This window comes from Perna viridis, chromosome 6, assembly GCF_037379345.1.
Source record: "Perna viridis isolate PV_CMFRI_1.1 ecotype Kerala chromosome 6, ASM3737934v1, whole genome shotgun sequence".
NCBI classification, from domain to species: domain Eukaryota; kingdom Metazoa; phylum Mollusca; class Bivalvia; order Mytilida; family Mytilidae; genus Perna; species Perna viridis.
In genome coordinates, this window is record NC_142450.1 from 45,721,503 (window position 1) to 45,745,712 (window position 24,210).

Below are 24,210 nucleotides of genomic sequence, written 5' to 3' on the forward strand. Positions count from 1 at the left end.
TTGTGTTACTTCAAAGGATGAACCTGCACAAAACAGTAATTTTTTTTGCAATATTAAAAAAATTTTAATTAAGTCGGGGCTGTAATGTATCATGGTCCCTGATTAAGCAGAAGAATGTCTAGGTCTATGATTCAATTGTTCTCCTCTGTTAACTGTTCTTGTTTGTATTTCAAGCTGTTCCAGAAGTGACAATCAGTTTATAGGAAGTGAATATGACTCGAGCAGAAAATGTTAGCACATTATCAGCACAGATTCAAGGTAATTAAGATGAGTAAATAGGTAAAATAAACAGTGCTCCAGCTAGAAATTGAAAGGGGCAGGGTGCTGTTTAGCAGAGGGGCACCTATGTAGTCGGAAAAGGGCACTTTTGTTTTGGTTTGCATGTTTACCATGTCAGGTTGTTTGTTTCATTTTCTATGTATGTAATTTTCTTTGTTTCTTTGTTTTTTTATCTGAATTCTTCTTTCTGATTACTACATGTAGCTGCTGAACACCACCTCTTATGGTTTATATGAAAATTTATTGATAGTTACTATATGCACTAAGATCCAGGACTGAAAACTGGTCAATGATGTCTGTGTCAACAAACCTGTCTTAGATATTGGTAATCAGTTCGGTGAGGAATGGTTCTTTGACTTTTGTGTTGAAGTCAGAACTTGGAGTAGTTGTCAATTGTAGATCAGTTGACATCTGGGAGTATTTCAGCTGCCAAGGTCCATCTTGGGTTTATCTGGTTTCTAACATCTTGATGGTTTTGTCTACTATTGATTTTACCATGCTGAGGTTAACATCTCTACGTTGGAAGACCAGTGATAAAGTGGATATGTGTGGTAGTGTATCTGCCAGCAACAAGAGTGATCTAAGTGTAGTTGTGTCTTTAAGACTCTTCAGGATACCATTACCAACTGGGTCACTGCTTATACCTGACGTCCTTAGGTCAACAACAATAGCTTTATAGGATCTAACTATGCTGGAAACTGCTTGGTCATGGGATAACCATATGTGGTGTTTGGCTTGTTTAATTCTCAGTGGTGCTTGGTTAAAGGCAGCTTGAACCATTTTCAGACTTTTAAAACTTGTTCGAAAATTTAATGTCATCAGTACATGTACGTGGTCACAAAAATATTATTTGAAAGAAAATATAAAATGACTGGTACCAAGTTGAGTCTTTGTTGAAGAACGATCTGATAGATGCGTTCGACTTTGCAACTTCCTGTTTGTCGCTGGCAAGTTGAGCTGAACATCGTTTCTGCGAAGGCATAGTGGTTTATGAATAACTAAAAACTGACTCAAAACGCATGTTATATACATTTATTAGCTGTGACATAGAGTAGTCGTGTTGAGATCAATCATATCACTTAAGTGGCGGGCATGCGCTGAGGTTTTCATCACCTACTTCAAACTAATTATGTTAATCAATTACACAAAACAAAAGGTAAACTGTAACTGATATCTCTTAATTAACACCTGTGAAGTTTAATCTAAACTAATTGATTTTAATGACATGATTGTATTCTCTAGGTAAACTTTAGGTACGTGTCATGACTGTAGTTGTAATATTTATGACAGGAAATCGATCAATCATGCAAAAAACCACCTGTTCGGAACTTATCATTGCAAAAAAAAGCACAAGGGCGTATCAGAAAAGTCGTAAGGACAGAAGGGCACCAAGGGCGCTGCGCCCTTCTATTTCGGGCTACCAAGACCATTGATAAAGACCATTGGAGTAAAACATACTGATGGAATCATTTTCCTGTATTTTAAAGCCAGGTTTTGTCCTAACGATTGTTAATGATTATAACTTTACATGTACACATACATACATGTAAATACTAATTTTGTTTTTCTAACATTTTACAATGATATCTTGACACATCAATCAGAAAGGATATAATTATTGTTTGACTTGTTTTCTTGTGATATGTGATTCTTTGATCATGTGTTGTCAAATACTGGTCATTATATTATTTTCTCATATCTGCATATTGTTGCATTTTCAACATATTGCTATATTCCTATATATGTATGTTTCAGCACTTCTTAAAGAAATTTTGAAGGAAAATATAAAGGATAGTGGACTTTTCTGTGATTATGTTGAAAAAGCAATTGTATTAGCTGAGCGGCTTCATGATGAAAATGATTCAAATTCAAGAACACCAAATATTGATTCTGTGGTTTGTATTGGTTTAAAAAATAATTTTGATGCCATAAATGTTTAAAAACTACAGTTGAACCTTGATGTGTCTAACTTGGAAGAGTCGAAATCTCAGTAAACCTGATAGCTTTATTGCAAACCATGACCGAAGTTTGTTTTTAGCTTGGCTTATATAATCACTGGTTGTCACCTTCATGACTTTTAAAATTGTATATTAATTCCACAGGCCCTTGGGAACAGGATTTTTTTTATTACAAAAATATTAAATCATTTTATTTCCATATTTGAGTTATTATGTGTATTCTCGGACACTTGCTATTTAATGCTGTTTATACTATGCCTAGTTTTTTGTCTATCTCCTTCTCTAACAAGGTTAGAAACTATGTAAATTCTAAAAATAGAACATTTTTTAACCAACGGTAACTCTGCTTCATTTTTCTCCTAGATTTTTTTTCCAGTCTGTGTTGAGGAATTGTTTGTTTGTTATTGCATTTTCCTTCTTGCACAATACTTATTTGCAGCACGACCATGTCTTTTTAGTCAGAATATAAACTTTTAAAATTCCAATGCATAGAAAATGTTATTAAAAAAAATCCTGGTCCCAAGGGCTTATGAATATCTTGTGTAGTTATAGAAATGAATTTGAATTAATCGCACTTTGGATTTTACAACAGTGATATTGAATATTTTGATGATTATAAAAAATTACTGATAAATATTATTTGTTGAATGATATAGGATCATTTAAGTACATGTCAAACAGACGCTAGCAACTTAAGTAATTCAACATCTACATTCGTTTCGCCAGTAAATCTGAAATTTTATTGTTGTAATAAAAGACATGTTGTGTGATGATAGTCTTGATTTTGAAATTTTCAAGGCAACATATTATGTACTGAAATGTTTCGGATGAAAAAAAAAAGCAATAATTTTTCCTATCTTTGTCACTCAGCATTAAGAATCTTAATTGATATACAACACCCCAAAATTGTCTTCCAATCAGATCCAAGTGCTCTGGCCTGTTAAGTGAAGTTACGTGCTAGAAATCAAATCATTAATCATTTCCGGGGTTATAATCAAACTTAGATGGCTCAAACCTTGGATAACTCGTACATGTATGCCTGGTCCTTTCAACTTCGACTTAAAGAGGTTTGACTGTACGTGTATATGTCTTTTAAAGGGCAGGTTTTAGTGGTCTAACCAAATGAATTTTATTGGGGTTTTTGATCCTTCAGGATCAAAATACCTTATGTCGCCGATCCATCACTGGAACTTCCCTGCTATTTCTGAATACTACACAAAGTTCTTTTTACATCTTTCAATACCTCTTTTTTAACCAGTAAATGTGTTTCTTGCATTTATTCATCTCAATGATATTCTATTATTTCTACAAGTAAGGACTCCTTTATCGGCCTCGAAAGCTATTTAGAAATTAATTTGCATTTAGGGAATTTATTTCTTGCATTAATGTGTCAAGAAGCATTGAATTTGATATGCATGTTCCATTTAACACGCTTATCAGTCGAATTCTCCATTCTATCATTAATATTTTACCATTAATAAATAGGAAGTGGAGAGCAGTGACTTTAACCAAATAAAATTGGTGGGAAAATTCAAGTTGATAAAAATGTCTAGTTTTTTTTAAAATCTTGTGTTCATCAAGGAAATTATTTTCTAAGCTGAAAATGGTTTCATTTGAGTATAATTCAGGAATAGTTACAGTGTAGGATAAATACTCTGTTAAATATAGTTTTTGAATGTGAATGCACATTAACTTTTAGACAGGCTTAAACATTTAGAAAAAGGGTTATAGGAACAAAATTTATCATGTGTGTTAAGTTGGATCAGTAATATAGATTGGCATTCAGTTCATACGTATCAGGGAAAAAACAGTTTGATAATAAAATGCAAATGTATGATCACAATTTCATTTAACATCATGTAATCTTTGAAATTTTGTTCATGCTACAATTTTCACAAGAATCGAAAACCACCAGTGCTATTAGCACTTTGATTCAATTCATACACCCACTCAACAAATGAACACTATATTGGAATCCCCTTGTCTGTCTGTCCAAATTCCCTTGCAATTATCTCAGCTGCAAATGGATGGATTGATTTCAAATTTTGTGTGTTACTTTATAAAGTTTGGGTACCGTATTCGTCCATGTATACCGCACAATTTTTTTCAACTTTTTCTTTGTTCCAGGAGGGGTGTGTGTGTGGTATACACCAAAACAATGAGTTTCTAAATTTTATTTCTGGAGACATACAAATTTTAATTATCAGGAATCAGAATTGAAGTCGACAACACAAGACAACATTGAGCCATTTTGTATTTTTGAGAACAGTTTACGTGAAATAAACAAAGTTTTACTGCAATTAAATATTTGTTTTATCCATCGATGCTGTTTTCTTGCATTTCATAGTTACATGTAGTATGAATAACTACAATTCTTATTTTTCTCTCAAAACACACGGTCCTAATTACAACTTCTTCACCTGTGTGCTGTGGAGCATCTAATACACAATTACAGGAGTCCCAACTTGTCGTTTGGCCCATTGTCATTTAATTATTAAATAACAAAAGATCAATTACGAAGGTGAAAACAATTGTTACCTGTCCTTAAATCCACTTGATGAACTGTTTCCAGATGTCAAATATCAATATACAAGCTTGGCAAATTAAAGCATTATTTTCAAAATGGTCGAACTTGACACCATTAATATGTTAGTTAAATACCTGATTTGCATACGAACAGGAATTTGAAACATTTTAGCTGACTTGTTGAACAGATCCAATACATCGCTCTATTTGAATCAATAAATGGCTTGCAAATGCAGGGATACAAATGGAAGGATACGCCTTTCACAGAATTCATCTCATTGTGGTGATCCACTGGTGATTTTTCAGCGCTTCTTGGTGTGCATTTTACACAGAAACTAACAATTTTTGTCTATCTCCCTTGCCAAGAAGGGGGTGAACTGAATGCACACTATACACAGAAAAATACAGTATGAGTTTGGGGTGCTGTCAAATATCAACAATATGTGCAACTTCATGTTTGTTTTGAATTTTAATATTTTTTGGAATGACAACATTGACATCAAATTGTATTTAGCATATTGTTATAAATATGTATGAATCTTTTCTTTAAAGAAATTGTTGATTTTCAGCTAGAAAATGCTGCAGTTAGCCTGTGGAACTTTGCAGTTGGTCTGAAAACAAAGGGTTCTCTTTCAAGTTTGTCTAATGCAAAGTGTATGTTATTATTAGGAATGAAATTATTTATGTCTGAGTACTGTTTACCTCAGTACATAGTCTGAGAAAGTTTAATATACAAAACTTTTTGGTCATCCTACTTGTACATATAAAGAGACATTATTTATTATTAACAAGAAAATTCAAAAGTATGGACTCGTTACATAACTCTTACATGAGTTTCACATACAATGTTTGTGCTTTATAAAGCTTTATTAACACTTTTAAACAATCAAGAATTTTGAATACAAGCTGGTGTAATAATGTTTAAAATGAGCAGAAAAAAATTAATTTACTGATTTTTCCCCTACTGCAACATGACATGTGGACTTAGTTATGGTCTTTGGTGCGTGCATTACCTATCTATGACAGATTTTGTAGGATTGTAAGTCACCAGATGCACATGTATTTGGTCTAGTTGCAAAAATATTATAATATGACAAACTTAATGGGAGTTATGGCACTTAGATTAATTTGTATGTGTCATGTTTCCATTTTTTCTGTCAACTGCATAAATGTGTTTTTGCACCCTTCAGCGAAATTCTGTTCTTTTTTTTTTCTTTTTTTCTTTTTTTTCTTCATCTAATCTGGATTTTACTATAATGTTTATTTTTTTACCATTTTAACTTATGATTTTACCAATTTCTGCTTTTTTAGTCTATGCAAAATCATGTTTGTTCACATTTTAGTGAGGTATATATCATTGTTGTTAGTGGATACTTATCTAACTGATGAAGTCGATGGTGCAACTTTAAAGAAGATAATAATGGTATGTGACTATTGTTCAGAATAAGTTTTGTTTGGCCAAAATGTTAGTGTGATATTTAATAATCTTAAATGTAAAACATTGTGCAAAGATTTAGAAATTCTGAATCATGAAAAAGTATGTAAGATGCAAGCATGTAAATATGCTTTACTAGCTCATTTGTGAGGTTGTGAAGTCTCTTTTGACATTTCATTTACCTTAGTAGGTCTTCAACCCATTTCATAGACACTTTTTTGAGGACTTGTTCTCAACTGGACTATTAATTATACCTGCATCATTTTCAATTTTGTTCGAAAATTTTTTGAGAGTTTGAAATAACTATATGGTCTATAGAGAATTAGGTTGATTTTCTTTTAATATTAGTATCAAATGTAGAATGGTAATGTTTTGGAGCAACCTTCTGGTGAACAATACAAAACTATGCTCAATTATATACCAAGTTATGTTAAAATTGCATTCTTTAGAACCAGACAAATTTAAGTGCATTTCCCATGTTAAATCGATTTTTGATTATACTGCATTATCGTTCATCTGGGATGACCAAATACCGTTAGTAAAGCAAGTATTAAAGTCAATGCTTTCAGTACAATTGACAGGTCAGTTTATACAACACTGGCAGTCTAGCATGTCTAACTCAAGTCGTTAGTCAACTTCTATTCAAAATTTAAGACTACCTTGGGCCTAGAAAATTACCTGCTATGTTTACAACAAGCAGATAGTTTATTTCTAAATTCAGATGCTCAAATTTGAACATCCCTGTTGAAGCCAGGAGATGGTCAGGAATTCCACGAGATGAACGAACATGCCAGTTATATAGAATTATGGAACAGGCAATGAATTTCATTACCTGTTCATTTGTCAGAAAAAAAGAAATTCTAGAACTTAGGCAAAAATAAATATCTAGTTATTATTTACAATATCCAACTGAACAAAAATTTATTAATTTATTAAAACTATGTCATACTGAAATGTACAAAGATAAAAAGATTAAAAAGTTTTCTGTGGTGTAATTTTTATGTATTTGTAAAAACTGAGAATGTCTTGAGTTTGGTTTTTAAAAATAGTTGTTTGTGTTTGTTGTGTTTAAATGTGTATATGTCCTCTTGTATACCTGTGTGCCTGAGGTATATCAAATAAAGTATTGTCCATTATCTATTGTAAATTTTTTATTTTCACATATTTGAGGTTTGGGGCTTGGGTGATTGCCCTTTTTCTGACAATACTTTAAAATGCTCTCAGCAGTTTCCATGAAAGTGATAGTAAATTGTGTGTTATTTCTATTGATGTAAGCTTTTTTAATTCTTATCTGAATTTACATTTTTAAGTTAGATTATAAAAAGGATGGGTTTTCCAACAATGACTCAAAATGCTTTTAGCAATTTTAATCAAGTCAGTGTATTGTTAATTTCGATTGGTGTAAACTTCCTTTCTATTTCATCAATTTTTCATTTTACCTTTTTCAAGTTATTGAACTTAATTTAAGAAAAAACTGGGGAGATATCTTGCTTTCTGACATTGTTGATGTTTCTTTTATTTTTTTTTCATATAGATGCAATACAAAACAATTTATGATGTTTCCAGTTGAGTGAACATTTCATTTACCCAATCCATTGGATTTATGACCATCATGCATGTGTATAGCGTTGTTAAAACATACAGTACTTTCACATTATAAATCTCAAAATTGACCAGTTTTTTCAGTCAGTTGTCTCCCATTTTAAACTTTCTGACATTTGTTGTCTTTTTTTCTTTGCAGATGGGAATCAAAACTGCTAGAGCATGGCTTGGTAAATATGATTGTGTTTATTGTGTAAAAATACCCAAATTTAAAAAATTCTTTCTCTGTAATTTTTAATATCAACATGTAATGTCTCCCTTCAAGCTAATTCACTATAAGTTGAAAGAGCTGAAAATTACCAAGTAACAGATACTACCTATTATTTTTATAATTTCTATGAATATAGTAGAAGCCTATATAAAAATCAGATGGGAGGTGATTCACGTATTTCATGAACTCACTGAATTCACTTTTATTCCAACTCAGAAATAGTAACAGTAAAACGGAACTATTCTTTTAGCTCACCTGGCCATTGGCCAAGTGTGCCTATGCCATTTCTTGGCATCCGTTCTCGTTATCATCCATAGACAAATTTTCAAAAATCTCCTGAAACTACTTGACCGACAGGATGTGAACTTAGCATGATTGTTCCTTGAGTATTGTGCAAAAAGATAACTGTTGGGATTTATGATCCGTGAAAAAACATGGCCGCCATTACTAAAAATAAAATATAGGGGTCTGAAGGTATTTTTTTTTTTGGCAAATAACTCTAAAAGCGTTGGCTTTAGCAAAATTCTGGCAGAGGGTTATATTGATCAGCAATATTACCTTCTGCCAGACGGACCTATGCCCAAATTTTCAAGACAGTTCATCATTTGATGTAGGAATTCCTGCTCCTGAAACAGTTTTTTTTGCCATTTTTTGTATGTGCAAAATGTATGTGAAATTCTTCTCATAAACCATTTTCATAAACCATTTTACAGAATTCCATGAAAGTTGGCATATTTGTACCTCAAAGTATCCCACACAAATTGACTGTTTGGATTTTTTGTTTGTGAAAATAATGTGGCTGCCATTATTAAAAATAGAACATAGGGGTCAGAAGACAGATATTTTCAATTAACTCAGGAACTGTTACCTTTAGCAAAACTCTGGTAGGGTTATATTATTTAATATGATAAGAGCGACTCGCGCTGAAATGTTCAAAACAATTCGTCGACCGATTTTTTTTTTTTTTTTGCATATGTCTTGCTTTTAAAATCTTCTCTAAAACCATTTAAGATCATTGAATGAAAATAAGCATATGGTTCTTCAGTGCATTGTGCTTGTAATGACTGGTTGTTTTTAATCCGTGAATAGATATGGTTGCCTACACTAAAAACAAAACATGAAGGTCATAAATAATTCAAAAACTGTTGCCTATAGCAAAATTCTGGTTTAGGTTTATATTAAAGCATTTCCTGAATTTGACAATACAGTTAATTTGAACTTAGCCTGTCTCATTCCTCAAGTTTTTCAAAAAAGCAAATGGTTAACCAGGTGAGTGATTCAGGCTCTCTTGAGCCGCTAGTTTTCATAAGCAACAATATTGAAACTTCTAAAAAATCAATTCCTATAAAACAATTACAGAGCTATAAACTGGCCATTTTCCAGTTGTATCTTCATTTTCTAATTAAAAATGTGAGCAAAGTTGTAGAAAACTTTTAACTTTTTGTCCCCTTTCGGCAAATGCTGAAGGGGACTTAGGTTTGCACTCCGTCCATCTGTCAGTCAGTCTGTCAGTCACACTTGGTTTTCCAGACTTTTTTTTGTAATGCCTCATCCAATTGATTTCATATTTGGTATATAGTCTTATCATGACAAGTTACAAGTTAAGTTCGAATGATGTTACGGTTGAACGATTTTTACAGAAGGTATGGCCCTTGGACATAGAAAATTTCATGAAATTTTATGTTTTCCAGACTTTTTTTTTGTAATGCCTCATCCAATTGATTTCATATTTTGTATATAGTCTTATCATGACAAGTTACAAGTTAAGTTTGAATGACATCATGGTTGAATGATTTTTACAGAAGTTATGGCCCTTGGACATAGAAATTTTCATGAAATTTTATGTTTTTCAGGCTTTTTTTGTAATGCTTCATCCAATCGATTTCATATTTTGGATATAGTCTTATCTTGACAAGTTACAGGTTAAGTTTGAATGACCTTACAGTTGAATGATTTTTACGGAAGTTATGGCCCTTGGACATAGAAAATTTCATGAAATTTTATGTTTTCTGGACTTTTGAATGCTTGTATTTTCTTGTAAAACCGTATTTCTTTCTACCTAATGTATGTTTGATTTTAACTCTGTGACTCATAATGGCAAAATAATTGCATGATTTTATTACAGAAGCCATCTTATCCGAAAGAGTTTTAAATTGATTATAGAAGTCTGTCCTGATACGAATATTAAAGACTAGAGAAGTGATATCTAAAACCTCTGTGGCTATTTCATGCTATATTTTTATCTTTTATGTTTGTAAAAAAACTTCAAACGAATTATCTTGCTATTTGGAACACATGTTTAATACAATAAAACAGGTTTTTATTTTTTCTGTTTTAAGCAGATGATGTTTGGGGTCAAAATTTCCTTCTTTTCTGCTAATGGCAAACATTTCTAAAATTCTTAAAACTTTTATAAAATGGTTTTAAAAAAAAATGGGCGAGTTTTTACGAACAGAATAATGTTACAATTTGTCCAGTCATAGTGTCTGGAAGTATTTACGTAACAAGGGTACACTAAAGGCCATCCTTAAATAGTACGCTTCTACTTACAGACCACATAACCAGTCATGGTTTGTCTTTCAATTATTGCACTTTCAAGATAAGAAATATATAAATTTGTATGAAATAGGCATTTTGTAAGAGTTATTGTTCTTGGTTTGGTTAATTTATGTTAGAGATGAATGTAGGGTTTTAAAATAAAAAAATTCAAGCCCGAATACTTATGGAATATCGTTATATCAAAGTATATAATGTGAAGAGTTAAGACTGAAAAAGCATTGTTTGTATTTAGGTTTGTCTACACCATGAATGTGTGAATTTTGTATGGACTGCTAATTAAGACCTATTTTATAATCACTCATTGTTTGGTATATAAAAGTCTATTATGTTACATTATTCTTTCCTTTTCCAGATGCAAAAAGACCCAAGTTGGCTGATAAAACATTACAGATAACTGATGAGGTTGGATGTTACATATACGTGAAAGATGGAATTTATCAATAGCTTTTGAAAGTGAATTCTTAATTTTGTCGCTTTCAAATGAAATGAATGTTTTCATTTTTCATTAGTTTATCTTTCAGTAAAATTGTTAACTGAAATTAACAAAAACAGACTTGCTTCTTAGATCTGGTAAGTTACAAAATGTAGAATGAATTTTTGTTGGTTCCATTTCTTTCTTTCAATAATAAAAACTATTTGGAGATTTAAGTACTTCTTAGGTTAATAGATATACAACCACTTGCTATGGCTATTCTGGTCATTTTTCAATTTCAGTATGTGAAAGTGTGCCAAAGAATAATTGTACAGAAGATAAATAGTAATGGACCTTCAGATCAGCTTAAACAACAGAAGATAGACATAGAACAAAATGTGTTTAAAATACTGTGCTACAGAGCTGAAAGTGTAAGTTTCTTGTACAGAGCTGAAAGTGTAAGTTTCTTGTACGGAGTTGAAAGTGTAAGTTTATTGTACAGAGCCGGAAGTGTAAATTTATTGTACAGAGCTAAAAGTATGAGTTTATTGTACAGAACTGAAAGTTTAGGTTTATTGTACAGAGCTCAAAGGGTAGGTTTCTTGTACGGAGCTGAAAGTGTAAGTTTATTGTACAGAGCTGAAAGTGTAGGTTTATTGTACAGAGCTGAAAGTGTAAGTTTCTTGTACAGAGCTGAAAGTGTAAGTTTATTGTACAGAGCTGAAAATGTATGTGCAATATTTAAACTCAAATGAGACAGAAACAAGTTAAGATAAAATGAAATAGAGCCATAAATTATGGGAAATGTGACTAAAAGAAGCCTCATCAGCAATTTGCAGGTAATTGAAAAGTGTACATGAAACAGCAATTACAGACAGTTCTTGTCATCAAGTGGAGTAGGTCTCACTCTCTACAGCAACCTTTTACCAGACCCTAACAGACTTCTGGAACTTATAAATCCAAAAGGCTTGAAGTAATGCTTTATGTTGTTTTCTTTTATTCGTTGAATAAATGTCAATTTCTAAATATCAAGTTTTTGAATGTTTGGCAACTGAGGAATTCTCCACAAACCATAATTCTTTTTTTTAATGATCAAATCTTCAAATAAAATATCATCTGTCATTGTTTTAAAGTGTTTAGAGGAAAATAGATGCCAGGAAGCTCTAGAGATGGCACTTCTTGCCAAGGAGATGTTGGTCAACTTTCCTAAAGAGGTATGTTGATATGTGACTGGTGAGAATGCAGTAATTGTTACAGCCTGCTTTGTGTTGGATGTTCTGGCACTGTGATTGTGTATCTTGTCAAATACTTTATTCAAAGTCTACAAATTATCCTTTTGTGTATATGTGTATAAGTGCATGAATTGTCAAAAAAAATGTTGACATTAAAACTGACCGATCAAAATTTGAGATTCTAATGTTTCAGAAGAGTTTTGTTGTTTTTTGTTTTTTGTTTTTTGTTTTCAATTGTATGAATACATTTGGATAGAAATAGAAAATATTACACAACATATTTTCATTTGTTTTTACATGTTTAAAACTAATGTTCTACATATAAAGATATATTTAGGACTAAAAAATTAATTCGTGAAAAACACAAAAGTATAAAAGTTATATTGTAAACATATTTTCCAAATGATTTCACATATTATATGCCTATGATATTGAACAAAATGAATACATCTTAATGGGTTTTAATAGGTGCAAAAAAACAATATTTCCCAAACTGGTGTCTTACAATGTTTTGCTTTCTCTCAAAACCCATTATATTGTAAAACATCAAAAACACATTATTTCTTTGGCTGTATTTTGAAGGGTGCTTTCCTATCTATGATGTGTTATAACTTTGGAGTAGACATGTACCAGAAGAAGAGATATGAAGAAGCTGTAACATGGCTGAGAGAAAGTTTTGAACTAGGGAAGGGTAAAAATAGTATTGGTTCAAAAAACCAGGTTTGTTCAGAATATGTCCTCGTGGTAATGAAACTACAAGTTGTAATACTGTAAAATGACATTTTTGCAAGCAAATTATTTTGGCTTATTTCCTAAGGACGATAAAATAATGAACATTATGGGATACATACTAGAGTTCTGGTTGCAAGTATTAATAGCAGGACAATTGAGATTACACCCTGAAATACCAAAAAAAAAGAACGTCAACTGAAATAGGTTTACAGTTACATATTTTTATGTATTACACAATCTATGTTTCTAATGGTGGATGTTGTTATTATAACAAATCAAAATCATGATATGTCTTGGTACTCCATTTCTGTGAACTACATATGTAAAGTTCCGAAGAAAACTGCTGAATTTAATAAGAATGAAACCTCCATTGTCTGTCTTTCTTAAATTCTATTTATAGACAATTAAACAACATTACTTTATGTCAGGAGTTGTCCTAAATATATGCCCAATCACATGAATATCATTAAAATCCTAAATGAGCTGTTATTGTTTTACTTTAGCAGACAGTAAGGTTACTGTGATATTGAATTTTACCATTGATTGCATTACCATTCAGTTTTCACATTCTGTTAAAGGCTAGAACACTGAGATTGTTGGCCAGCACTTACATTGAGTGGAGTCCAAAAGAACATCTACAGAAAGCTTTAAATGCTGTGACATTAGCAAATGCAGTGAGTTGAGTTTTCACACTTAATTGGTGTTGAAATGCCTTACCCAAGGTTAAGGACATAGTTTAGATCATTGAAAATGAAATATCGTCAGACCAATGGAAAAGTCTAGTAAAATGACTGCCAGTCCAGTAAATTTTTTTATAATCCTGGTCCCAATGTGTGGTGTATTTTCCAGCGGCGGATTTGGAAATTATGGTACTTTTTCAATTTCTATTGAACAAATCACTGACAATCAGTCCCTCTATACTGTGTTCTCTCAAAACGAAGCTTTAAAACAATGCTCAATGTATTGGCCATTGGATTTCTTCCTCAAAAAAATGATCTGCTTTCCAAGGAAAGCATGGTGTCCACAACAGCAATCCACTCACTCGATTCGATGGAAAGTTATACGGATGTCACCGGAATCATCCAAGGAGTTACCAGATTTGTTTGTAAACAAAGAAATATGATTACGAATGAACTTTTGTATAGAATTTTCCTGTAAGAAGAGATGATAAAAGTAAATGAGCTGCTTCAATGAGGAATACTTGGTGGAATGGATACCAACAGTTTGCATTATTTAACCATTAGGAGGTAACTTATTTAACAATTTGTTTTATGAGAGAGTGTACAGTGAACTTGTGAAAGAGGTAGTCAAACTTTATAATCAATCAGCACTTGACAATAAGAGAAGCTTTAAACAATTCTATTTTGCTGTTAATAAAGTCTTTTGATTCATAGACAGCTGAATAAGTAATGGTGACGTGTTTTTAGAATTACATAAAAGTAAATTCTTCATTTATTTTTTTTTTTTATTTTTATTCACTAGATTCGTTTTTTTGTGATTGTATTTATGAATTTTATTTCTTCAATATAATTATTTTTTTTAGAAGATTCTGATGCTTTGCAGAGGCGGAAGATTTAGCAGTCCTCAATTTAATTCCTTCAAGCGATGGTAATGAAGAATTCACAGCATAAAATAATGGGAGGAGATACTCTTTATTTCAGAAAGAACTGAGACATAAAATAATGGAAGGAGATATTCTTTATTTCAAGAAAGAACTTAAGACTTCTCTCAATAAATTACTAAAAATCATTTCTCCATTTAATCTTCTGAAGCCATATCAGTTTGTTCACACCAGAATTATGTTATAGTAATATAACCTCGATTTTTTTTTTCGGTCTAGTTAAGTTTCTTTAATTACAAGACCGAATGTCCTGTAAAAAAATTTTACGTTTCACGGTCACTGCTAGATGCCCTCTTAAGTTGGGGCCCTTTGATATTATGCCTTAAATTAAGATTTGCAGAAACTTGAAAATCATACTACATGTAATAACTTCCAAACATAGTTAACCGGTTTTTACTGGATATCGGTTATTATTGTCATATTCACTTTCACATTATTTAATTGACAGGTTGAATATTGTTTAAAATAATAAAACTGTATAAATAATTTTCATTGCCTAAATTATGCGAATTACTTTTGTTTTCTAATTTTGCGTATTAAAAACTTTTCCATATAATGAGTATAGGTATGATGTAAAAGTGAAAGAGACAACAACCCCACCATGGGTAGCATGTTTGGTAATCTTATTTAGTTTAGGATGTGCTCACTAGAAAACATTGTATTGTTTTCATTGTCATTATTTGTTGACTTTACCAAAGAAATACATTTTGCTTTGCAAATAGGTTTGGTATGCTTTAACTTGAAAAATTTTTTTTACAGGAACATTCACACCCAGCAGGATTATATATTAAGCTGAAGATACTATTAGTAAATGGTGACTCTGATGAAGGAATTGGAAGAGGTATTGTCTGAATGAGGGGGTTTAATGTGACTTATTTTTGACTGCATAAATTAGAAGTAAAACAGCTATTTGGCCAGTTTAGTCTCTCTGCGAATGTTTCAAATATTCCATTACTGGTTCACCTGGCCTTAAAAGCAGTTTGATTTATTGTTATCTCACGGCTTCTGTTGTCCTTGTTTAAATGTCTGCTTAACTAAAACTACTTGACTGATTTTAATTAAAGTTTACATGAATTTTTCTACAGTATCCTGCACAAAACTTGTATTTGAATTATTGATTTGTTAAAATACATGGCTGACATTGGTAAAGCAACTTATTTCAAGGTATATTTCAAACATTATTGTCAGATAGAGAAAAATACTAGACCCACCCTCTTAAGCTTAAAGAGCTGTGCAACAGCTTTCATATGGTTGAAGCTGAAGGCGACTCTTTATTATAATTATTGCCCTCGAAAGAGGAAAAATGACATTTTTTTAGCGACTTTTGCCAATATTTTGAAAACCATAAAAAAAAAACTTTCTATTGATGAAATGATCTTTACAATAAGGCTTTAAAAGTCTTTATTTGGTCGAGGTTGTAGTTCTTGGCCAATTTCCTGAAAACTGTAATGGACTGAAAGAAACTAACAATTGATGAAATAATTTTTATGACTCCTGCTCTTGAAGTGCAGTAAGTGACATGTTGTAGTTCTTGGCCAATTTCCTGAAAACTGTAATGGACTGAAAGAAACTAACAATTGATGAAATAATTTTTATGACATTGCCTTTGACATCTTTTTGAAGTTGAAGACTAACTTCTTGTTATAAATTTTGCCTTTAAAATGCTAAACATGAACCAAGTGAGTAATTCAGGCTTCTGGGTGCCTCTAGTGTTTCCATTAGGGTCAGCTACTGTATGTGGGTTTTTGGTTAGTGTCTTTTAGTTTGTAATTTTTATGTATATTTCAGTTAAGGTACTGTTAAAGATCAGCTTTTTCCATTGAATTGTATATTGTCAGTACATTTGTACACATGTACAATAAATGATTTATATATTTATATATATCTGTTAGTAGTGTGAAGCTAAGCATCAGTATTATGTCACCTTATTTTCTTGCTGTAATTACAGCGGTAGAAGATATTTTACAACAATCGGGAACATCTGTTGACATGGTTCTATCACTGACCCAGCTTCTTAATGAGAGTAAAAGGTACTTAATGTTGTCATTTTTGAAGTTCTAATGGCTTTGAATAATAAACAGAATTGAGAAATTTTTTTTGTTTTTGTTTTTTATTGTTTTTAGTATATTTAAATTCTTATCTTATTTATATGGCACATTGTAGTTTAAAACCAAAAAGATATGGACATTATAATTTGAAAAAAATCTCTTGTGACACGAATAACTGCTAAACTATTTTTGTATTGTATCCTGAAATATCATTTTATGAGATTACTTTCTACTCTGAATTTGCAGTTATGGCTAACCATATACCTACACGAAGAAGTATCAGAATTTCTTGTAATGTAAAATCAGTTTATTTTTGTTTTGTGGCTCAGACTTTTTTGAACAGGTTTTTACGTGTGTTTAATGGTGTTGTATTTTTTCCACAGTGGCCAGATTAAAAAGGGGGAGGGCTGTGATCACACAAAGTACTTTAACCAGCACCATGTTTTTTTGTGCTTGTCCCAAGTCTGGAATTTCTGAGCTCTCTATGTCTTGTTATTTTTTCACTTTCAGTTAACTTTTTGGGGTTTGCTGCAGCCTGCCATGTTGTTTGAGGTTTCCTGGCCATTTATTGAAGACCCATGGGTGGCCTTGAGCTCTCATTTTTCATTCCTGTGGGGATATTATCTCTTCCACATATTCACCATAGTCATTCTTGTTATATTAATTAGGAATATTTTCCAGATATGAAGTCTCTAAAGAAGTTTTGGTCCATTCTTTGACAAAGTTTGATAGCAGTCCAGACCTTGGGAAACTGAAGACCACTCAACTAGAACTATTGTTACAGTCCAAACAAGCCGAGGCAGCCAAACAGCTTGTAGAACAGAGTATCATTGGTCAATATAAGGAATTTGATGGATTTAAAATTAAATTGGCAGAGGACCAGTTTCCTCTATTAACTATACAAATTTAATATGTAATATAATTAGTAATAAAGATCATTGGTAAATAAAGTTTATAGTGTTTCAATAACTCACATTTTGAATTAATATGTTGTAAACATTATCATACAAAGAAAATGAAAATAATATTCATTTACAGCTTTGAAACCAATATCACAATATTAAATGCATTTATACAAATGAAAGATGAAGTCCTTTAAGGTAGACTACATGATATAAAACTCATATTAGATTATTGATGTCAAACACTAAGTTCTTTAATAAATGTCCATTACATTTTTAAACTGTTTTGATATTCAAATTTTAAATGATGTGACTGTAACATAAAATTCAAAATATTAATTTTTTTACTTTTTCCAGATCACAACACTGGACAACCATTAGACAAAGATGTTCTTAAAAGATTTCATGTTCTGTTATGGGAAAAGGCAGGAGAGGAATTTGAGGTATACATATGTACTTGAAAAGTGCAAAGATAGATGTACAGTTGTCTCCCCTGAAGTCATTATGATGTTAAATCCAAACATAATTGAGAACTCTAGAAAGTCCAGTAACCCACTGTTAATATCATTATTCAGCAATCAAAATTAGATCATTTCTGCAAGAATGATAATGGCACCACCAGGGGAATTGTCAATGGCTTCATCACTTTTATGTTCATATGTCTTTAGTATCTTCAGTCCTGCATTCTTCATTGCATCTAGTACATCATACTTGGTCACAGTCATGTCTTTGAAGATTTCATTTCCCACAGGATAAATTGCCCCATTAAGTAATTCAGCAAATACAAGTTTTCCTCCTTGTCTCAACAGTGATGTCATGTTTTTCATGGCCTTTTGGTATTCATCTAAAGTTTTACATGCTGCTTCTAAACATTGACATGTACTGATCACGTCCAGATCTTTATATTCTGTTTCAGCCATGGGATTTGTATGGTGAACATCACATGGCAGTATTCTTTTTATTTTATTTCTTAAGTCTTCCTCTTTCTTTAACCAATCTGATCTGAAATCAAAGCTGTATATTTTCAGTTTATCAATTTTAGAAAGGAATGTAAGTGAAAACTATTTTGGATAAAGTAATTTGATGAATTTAGATGAATTAAGGTGACAAATACACTATCAAGAGTTATAGGACTATCTATTACCAAAAAAAAAGTGAGGTACAGGCTTGTTATGTAGCGGTACTGTGAAAATGCTTTAATATGTGGATGCAAATTTTCGTAGATTAGGGAAGAAACACAAATTTGTTGATTCTTGAATTCATGGTTTTGAAGTTTTCAGTATACATATCTGTGACAATTTTCTTTTCGTTGGCAACCCAATATTGTGGTTTGACCTACCCACAAAAACCACGAACAATAATACTTCACAGTACTTTATTGCATCTGTTCAACATACTACACAATCCAGCTTGTGCTAGATTTTATGTGCTTGCCTACAAGAAGGCAATGCATACTCTGAAAACCTGTGCTTAGATGAGAAGTGGTAAGTACATGTGTGACGCTTCCAGTGATGTTCATCAACAAAGTTCATGTGCTGCTCTCTGACCATCTAGTTTGTATTTAATAAAGTCATGAGAGATTAAAATGATATAAAACTCAATTTACTTACTCATTACCATCAAGTTTACTGAAGAATTTAAAGAAAGGTGTCCAGTCATGAGCCTCTGTGTCTTTCTGTAGCCACTTCTCCTGCATTTCTCTGTTAAGTTGGCAAACATCAGTCAAGATAATCTCCTCAAACTGTGCTACAGCTGGGATAATAGTATGAAGACTAGGTCCTGTACCTATATCTAATAGTCTATGACCTTTAACTTCACCTGTTAAAATAGAAATCTTATATTAATTAAGATAATTTAACGACCTCAGAGATCGTTTTAATATTCCCTGAATTAGTTCTGTCTCATAATAGTTGTATGGTAATGAATGGAAATCTCACTTGGTTCAACTGGTCAATTTTTTGATGTATGATTTTTCCTGATCTGTGTGGCATGTTCAATCTACTAAAACAACTTATTGTATAATTTCTTGATCGGTGTCATCCTGGTTGGCCCACTTTTAATTACAGATATAATTAAACATAAGGGGTTAAGGGGTCACTTGATTATTGTAAATTTCAATTTTAATCAGCAACTACAATCCATTGCTACATGATATTTGCCATGTACAATTTCAGTTAGAGATCTTATACTGTACTAATTGATTTCAAATCAATGTTGAGATTGTAAATAGTATGAAGTCTAAAAAAATGATATTTCTTGTAATGAATTTGAAGAGGAGAAATTCTGATTATTACATTACTTGGCATGTCGTGTTTTGAAGTCCTGTCTCAGATACAGTTCACATCCTAACTACTATGAGAGTAGTTTTTGATACTTTTATCTAACTATCAAAATACTATCAACTTAACAACTTACCAGATGAATATATTGTGTTTAATGTGTCCAAAAGAAAAATCAGATATTTTTGAAATTCAGGAAATGGATGTTGTTCAATTTGTTGATAAAAAGTTGACAAATATAATTTAGGGTTGAAATATGTCTGAAAGTCATATCCCTGACGAATCTGTTCTTCCATACTTTCTTCTGAAATTTACAAATAATAATCTGTAAGTTGTACCTGTAGAACTATACCAAAAGGATGTTTGGATGGTTTTACCCCAGACAGTAGGTGTGACACAAAAAGAAAAAGTATATGTAGGGTTCATTTCATAATAATTATTTTCTGCTTTAAGTCATGGGTTACTAGAAATTGTTGAAAAAAATATTTATGCTATGAAATGGTTAAAACCAGAGGAGTCCTAAAATCTGACAAAAATGACCGAACATGAGCAGCAATTATCCTTAGTGTTATGAATTCCATGTTTTTGAATTAAGCAGTATTTTATGTTAACTAATGAATCCAAGTTTGCAAGAGATTTTCCTCATATAGGATGTAAATGGTTATGTCCCCTTCCTACCGGAAATCCTTGAGGTGCCCCTGGCTTTTGTGTCGGTTATTGCTCAAACAAAATCTTCTTGGGATGTACATACTTTTTTTGTTTTGTAAATTTGTGTTTTTATCCAACCTATGCATAAAATAAAGTGATAAATATGCTGTACAGAACATAATAGTCCGTGAGTTTTTTTTCATTGAATGCATTCTATAATTGTATTTCTCTGGTAATTTTAGTAGAGTTTAACAATATTGATATAAGCCAGCTTTGTTTAATAAATTTTGCTTTAGAGTGATAAATAATACCACTGTACTAGTACAGATATAAGTGTTCTGTAGTTTGATAGAATTATGAACCAGTTTACAATGATTTCCTTGGATAAAAAAGTTATCCTTACCTCTGACCTCTGCCTGTATAGCTTTATAATACTTTATGTGAACTTGAAGTATACTGACTTATATGATCTTAAATTATCGGTTTGTTGACCACTTAGGTATGTGGAATTTGTTTGTCTTGACCAAGTGACTTCACTTTACGATAATCAATATAAGTTAGTGGAATTACCCTTCAACTTGTAATGAATTTGCAAATGTATCAAGCTTTCCTGAAGAAATCAATGATAATTGTATAGAATGAAGAGAAAATGTCAATCACCATTTTGATTATGTAATCTGGCATGGGCTTGTGAAAACTAATAAATTTTTCAGGTGCATTTCTTTGAAATTACATCTTATTGTTTAAATAAAATGTATAAATTTATATTTTTCAGAGTAAAGACTACCAGTCCTCCCTTGATTGGTACAACTATTCCCTGAGTTTATATGAAGTTCAGTCTGGAGATAAAAACTTGGCCAAATTACATAGGAACAGAGCTAACTGTTACATTAATCTACAGATGAATGTCAAGGTTAGGTCATTGCTGTTTAAATTGATTTATTTAAACACTTCAAGACAAGGAGTTAGAGAAATTTTGGATAATTTTTAAAGTAGTTTTGATCTCCTTTAAAAAAAAAAAAAAACACACAAAGAAATTGACCTGTTCTCCCTACACGTATGAAATATTTACTATGTTTATGTTGTCCTCTCAGGCTGATGATGTGCTACATGAAGCAGAGAAGTATGATCCAGAATCTGTACACACCCAGTTCACCATGTATAAACTAGCTTTGGCTCAGTCTGATCTAGAAAAAGGTTTGATTCTGAAATATCAAATACCTAAATCTGTTACATATTATATAACTTTAAACTGTCAGTTAAAATACATGTAGTTTATAATGCGAGTTAATGAGATCAGATAATTTTGTTAACTTCATAAAAGGGCTAGTGACATCATATAAAGTCAACAAAAATAGAAAAAAAAATACACATGTTTATATTTATGAAACCATGATACAACATTCACACAGATGGATTCAGAGATCTTAAAAGGAGTCCAGAGGAGTATCAGAAAAAAAATGGGGATTTCAGGCTACTATTTGTTCATATGTGTTTAAATTTTGTCCAAAACAAAATACTTCAATAAAAAAGGGGGTTTTCTGGCCCCTGGATCCATTCATAGTGATTATGTTTATTTAGACAACAAAGGATTGTGGAGTCAGTCAACTGCTTAAAGAGAGATAACTCTGTTTGAAACAGAATTAATTGATGCTGTCAATCGTAATCTTATTGTTATCAAAATGTATTTCAAGTAGGAAAGAGATTTGAGTATGTATCACTAAGCTTAGTGAATCAAATAGAGTATGTTAAGGATAAGGAGATTCACATGTGTCCCTTAGATATAACCCTGCAACCAAGGCTCTTTTTGTTATATGAGAATCACCCTGTCTGTCTGTTTTGCTCTTCTGTCTACATATCTTGTAAGCAGAAGTTTTAACCAGTTGAGATTTTGATAAAATTTCATAGGAAGGTTGGGTATCAAATGTAGATGTGCATGAAGGAATGCATTCATTCTCAGAAGACTCCAAAGTGAAATAATGGTTAAACATATAACTCCATTTGAGCATGAGTTATTTTCTTGTTACCTTGATTACTGTATTTCTAGTTGTCATATTAATTTTTGCCTCATTGACATTCCAAACATATGCAATTATACTTTTGCTTGTTAATTTGTCTGTTCACAAAATTCCAAGAAGTCCATTTTACTAGAAATTGTAATTCCCAAGTTCTATCTGAATTCAGGTTTTGATGAGTGCTGTTGATGATATGGTTATGTAATTAGACATCACACATGGTAGAATGAGGTACAAAGGACAGTTTGATACTTATTCTGATGTTATTCTATGTTTATTAATTTGTTGATGTTCACTATTACTTTAGCAAAAGCTTCATTACATAAGATGTGTGTGTTCGCTACAAACAGTATGTCAGAAGACAGTGATGTTCACAGTTTGATTTGCTTGGCTGCTCATATGGCTTTTGAGGTATTGTGAAACTATACAAAGGTGCTCAAAAAATTAAAATCTGTCTTCCATGATGACATTTTCCCTTATCAATTCATTCACACCCACATAAGATATAAATTTAAGAGATGTTTATATTTGAATTTATTTTTTACTTGTATGTCTGGTATCACACATTTAGCAATCAAATAAAAATTGAGATGCTAGTTGTCTTAGTTGAATGCATAATGAAAATCATGCAAAATTATTTACCTTTTAAGCTCATCTGGCAGAAAAGGCCAAGTGAACTTCTTTCATTGCTTGTTGTCTGTCCCCATTGTGTGATGTCTGTCTTTAACTTTTCCTTCAAAATCTTCTCTGAAAGATTGAACAGAATTTGATAAAGCTTAGCAACAATCATAGGGGTATTACCATATTTTTTTGTTTATATCTCAAAAATCATTACAGATAGAAGAAATCTGAGACATTAAGAATCTAACACTGCTGAGAGTGCAAAACAGAGAAATCTCAGACGTCCGAGATTTGAAGTTCTCCAGCAAGGTTTTGCTGAGTTCATTGAAATCTTACCAGAGGGTGTCTGACATTTCTGTATTGTATTTTCTAGCGATGTTTGATTCTTTTTCTCACTTTTAAAGTGAATTTTTTATTAGTATGCCAAATTAGAGCCCAATGATTACCTAAATTGCTTTGAATTTACAGGACATCATAAAACTTTTGTTGTGATATGTTTTATCTCTCCCGTGGGTGAGAAAAGGATGTCTCACATGGATGAAAATTGGAATATGCTTACCTCTGTAATGAGAAGTCTTGGACTTGAAAAGATCTATAATCAATTTACCAATTTTGAAGTTATGGCCCTCTTATCCTGATTTTACCTTCTTTTGAATTTTTTGGTTATTTATTTGGAAAAGAAAACAGCTAGCTGCACAATTCAAACTGTATTATCATAATAAAGACAAGATCCATCAATGGTGCAAATTTCAGGAAAAATCAGTAGCTTATTCTTGGAGTAAAAGCCCCTGAATGTGTCATTTTTAACATTTTTCCAGTTTTGCTCGTTATTTAGAGAACAAAAGCAGTTGATGATAAATGTAATTTGGTAAAATGTTCAGTATTTCAATGTCTATTTTTGGTGCATATTTCAGAAAAATCTGTTGACCTCTCTTGCAGTTATGACCTTTTAAAGTGTTATTTTTGACACTTTTATCAGTTTTTGCCTGTTATTCAGAAAACAAAGTCAGATTGATAATTAATGTGAATTGGCAAAATGTTTAGTATTTCATTAACTATTTTTGGTACAAATTTTAGAAAAAATCTCTTGACACTTCTTAGTGTCATTTTTGCCTATTTTATGCTTGTAT

At 31.7% G+C, this 24,210-nt stretch overlaps 2 protein-coding genes across 4 annotated transcripts in view; one reads left to right on the forward strand and one right to left on the reverse strand.

Moving 5' to 3' along the window:
- Nucleotides 1–24,210, forward strand: part of LOC148615254 (testis-expressed protein 11-like) — a 48,889-nt gene that overhangs the window by 6,734 nt on the left and 17,945 nt on the right. For 2 of the 3 annotated variants that reach the window (XM_088589980.1, XM_088589981.1), the window contains exons 2-18: nt 175–258; nt 2,035–2,174; nt 5,333–5,417; nt 6,107–6,186; nt 7,940–7,970; nt 10,923–10,972; nt 11,285–11,413; nt 12,116–12,196; nt 12,797–12,934; nt 13,525–13,620; nt 15,327–15,408; nt 16,516–16,597; nt 17,297–17,448; nt 17,875–17,960; nt 21,220–21,357; nt 21,539–21,641; nt 22,767–22,870. In XM_088589980.1, coding sequence (XP_088446106.1) covers nt 213–258; nt 2,035–2,174; nt 5,333–5,417; nt 6,107–6,186; nt 7,940–7,970; nt 10,923–10,972; nt 11,285–11,413; nt 12,116–12,196; nt 12,797–12,934; nt 13,525–13,620; nt 15,327–15,408; nt 16,516–16,597; nt 17,297–17,448; nt 17,875–17,960; nt 21,220–21,357; nt 21,539–21,641; nt 22,767–22,870 — 1,623 coding nt within the window. In that variant the 5' untranslated portion in view covers nt 175–212. The remainder of the gene's footprint in view (nt 1–174; nt 259–2,034; nt 2,175–5,332; nt 5,418–6,106; nt 6,187–7,939; nt 7,971–10,922; nt 10,973–11,284; nt 11,414–12,115; nt 12,197–12,796; nt 12,935–13,524; nt 13,621–15,326; nt 15,409–16,515; nt 16,598–17,296; nt 17,449–17,874; nt 17,961–21,219; nt 21,358–21,538; nt 21,642–22,766; nt 22,871–24,210) is intronic. The other variant, XM_088589982.1, reaches the window with a different exon arrangement.
- LOC148615255 (indolethylamine N-methyltransferase-like) lies at nt 18,102–19,823 on the reverse strand. Its single transcript, XM_088586256.1, has 3 exons — nt 19,817–19,823; nt 19,128–19,335; nt 18,102–18,519 (listed from the first exon to the last, which is right to left on the reverse strand). The coding sequence occupies exons 1-3, from the start codon at nt 19,821–19,823 to the stop codon at nt 18,102–18,104; spliced, it is 633 nt and encodes a 210-aa protein (XP_088442382.1).

What these genes read in the sequence shown, in the direction of transcription:
- LOC148615255 (XM_088586256.1), bottom strand. An exon ending in AGTAAACTTGATGGTAATGA is followed by an intron (nt 18,520 to 19,127) that starts GTAAGTAAATTG and finishes CTTTGATTTCAG; the next exon opens with ATCAGATTGGTTAAAGAAAG.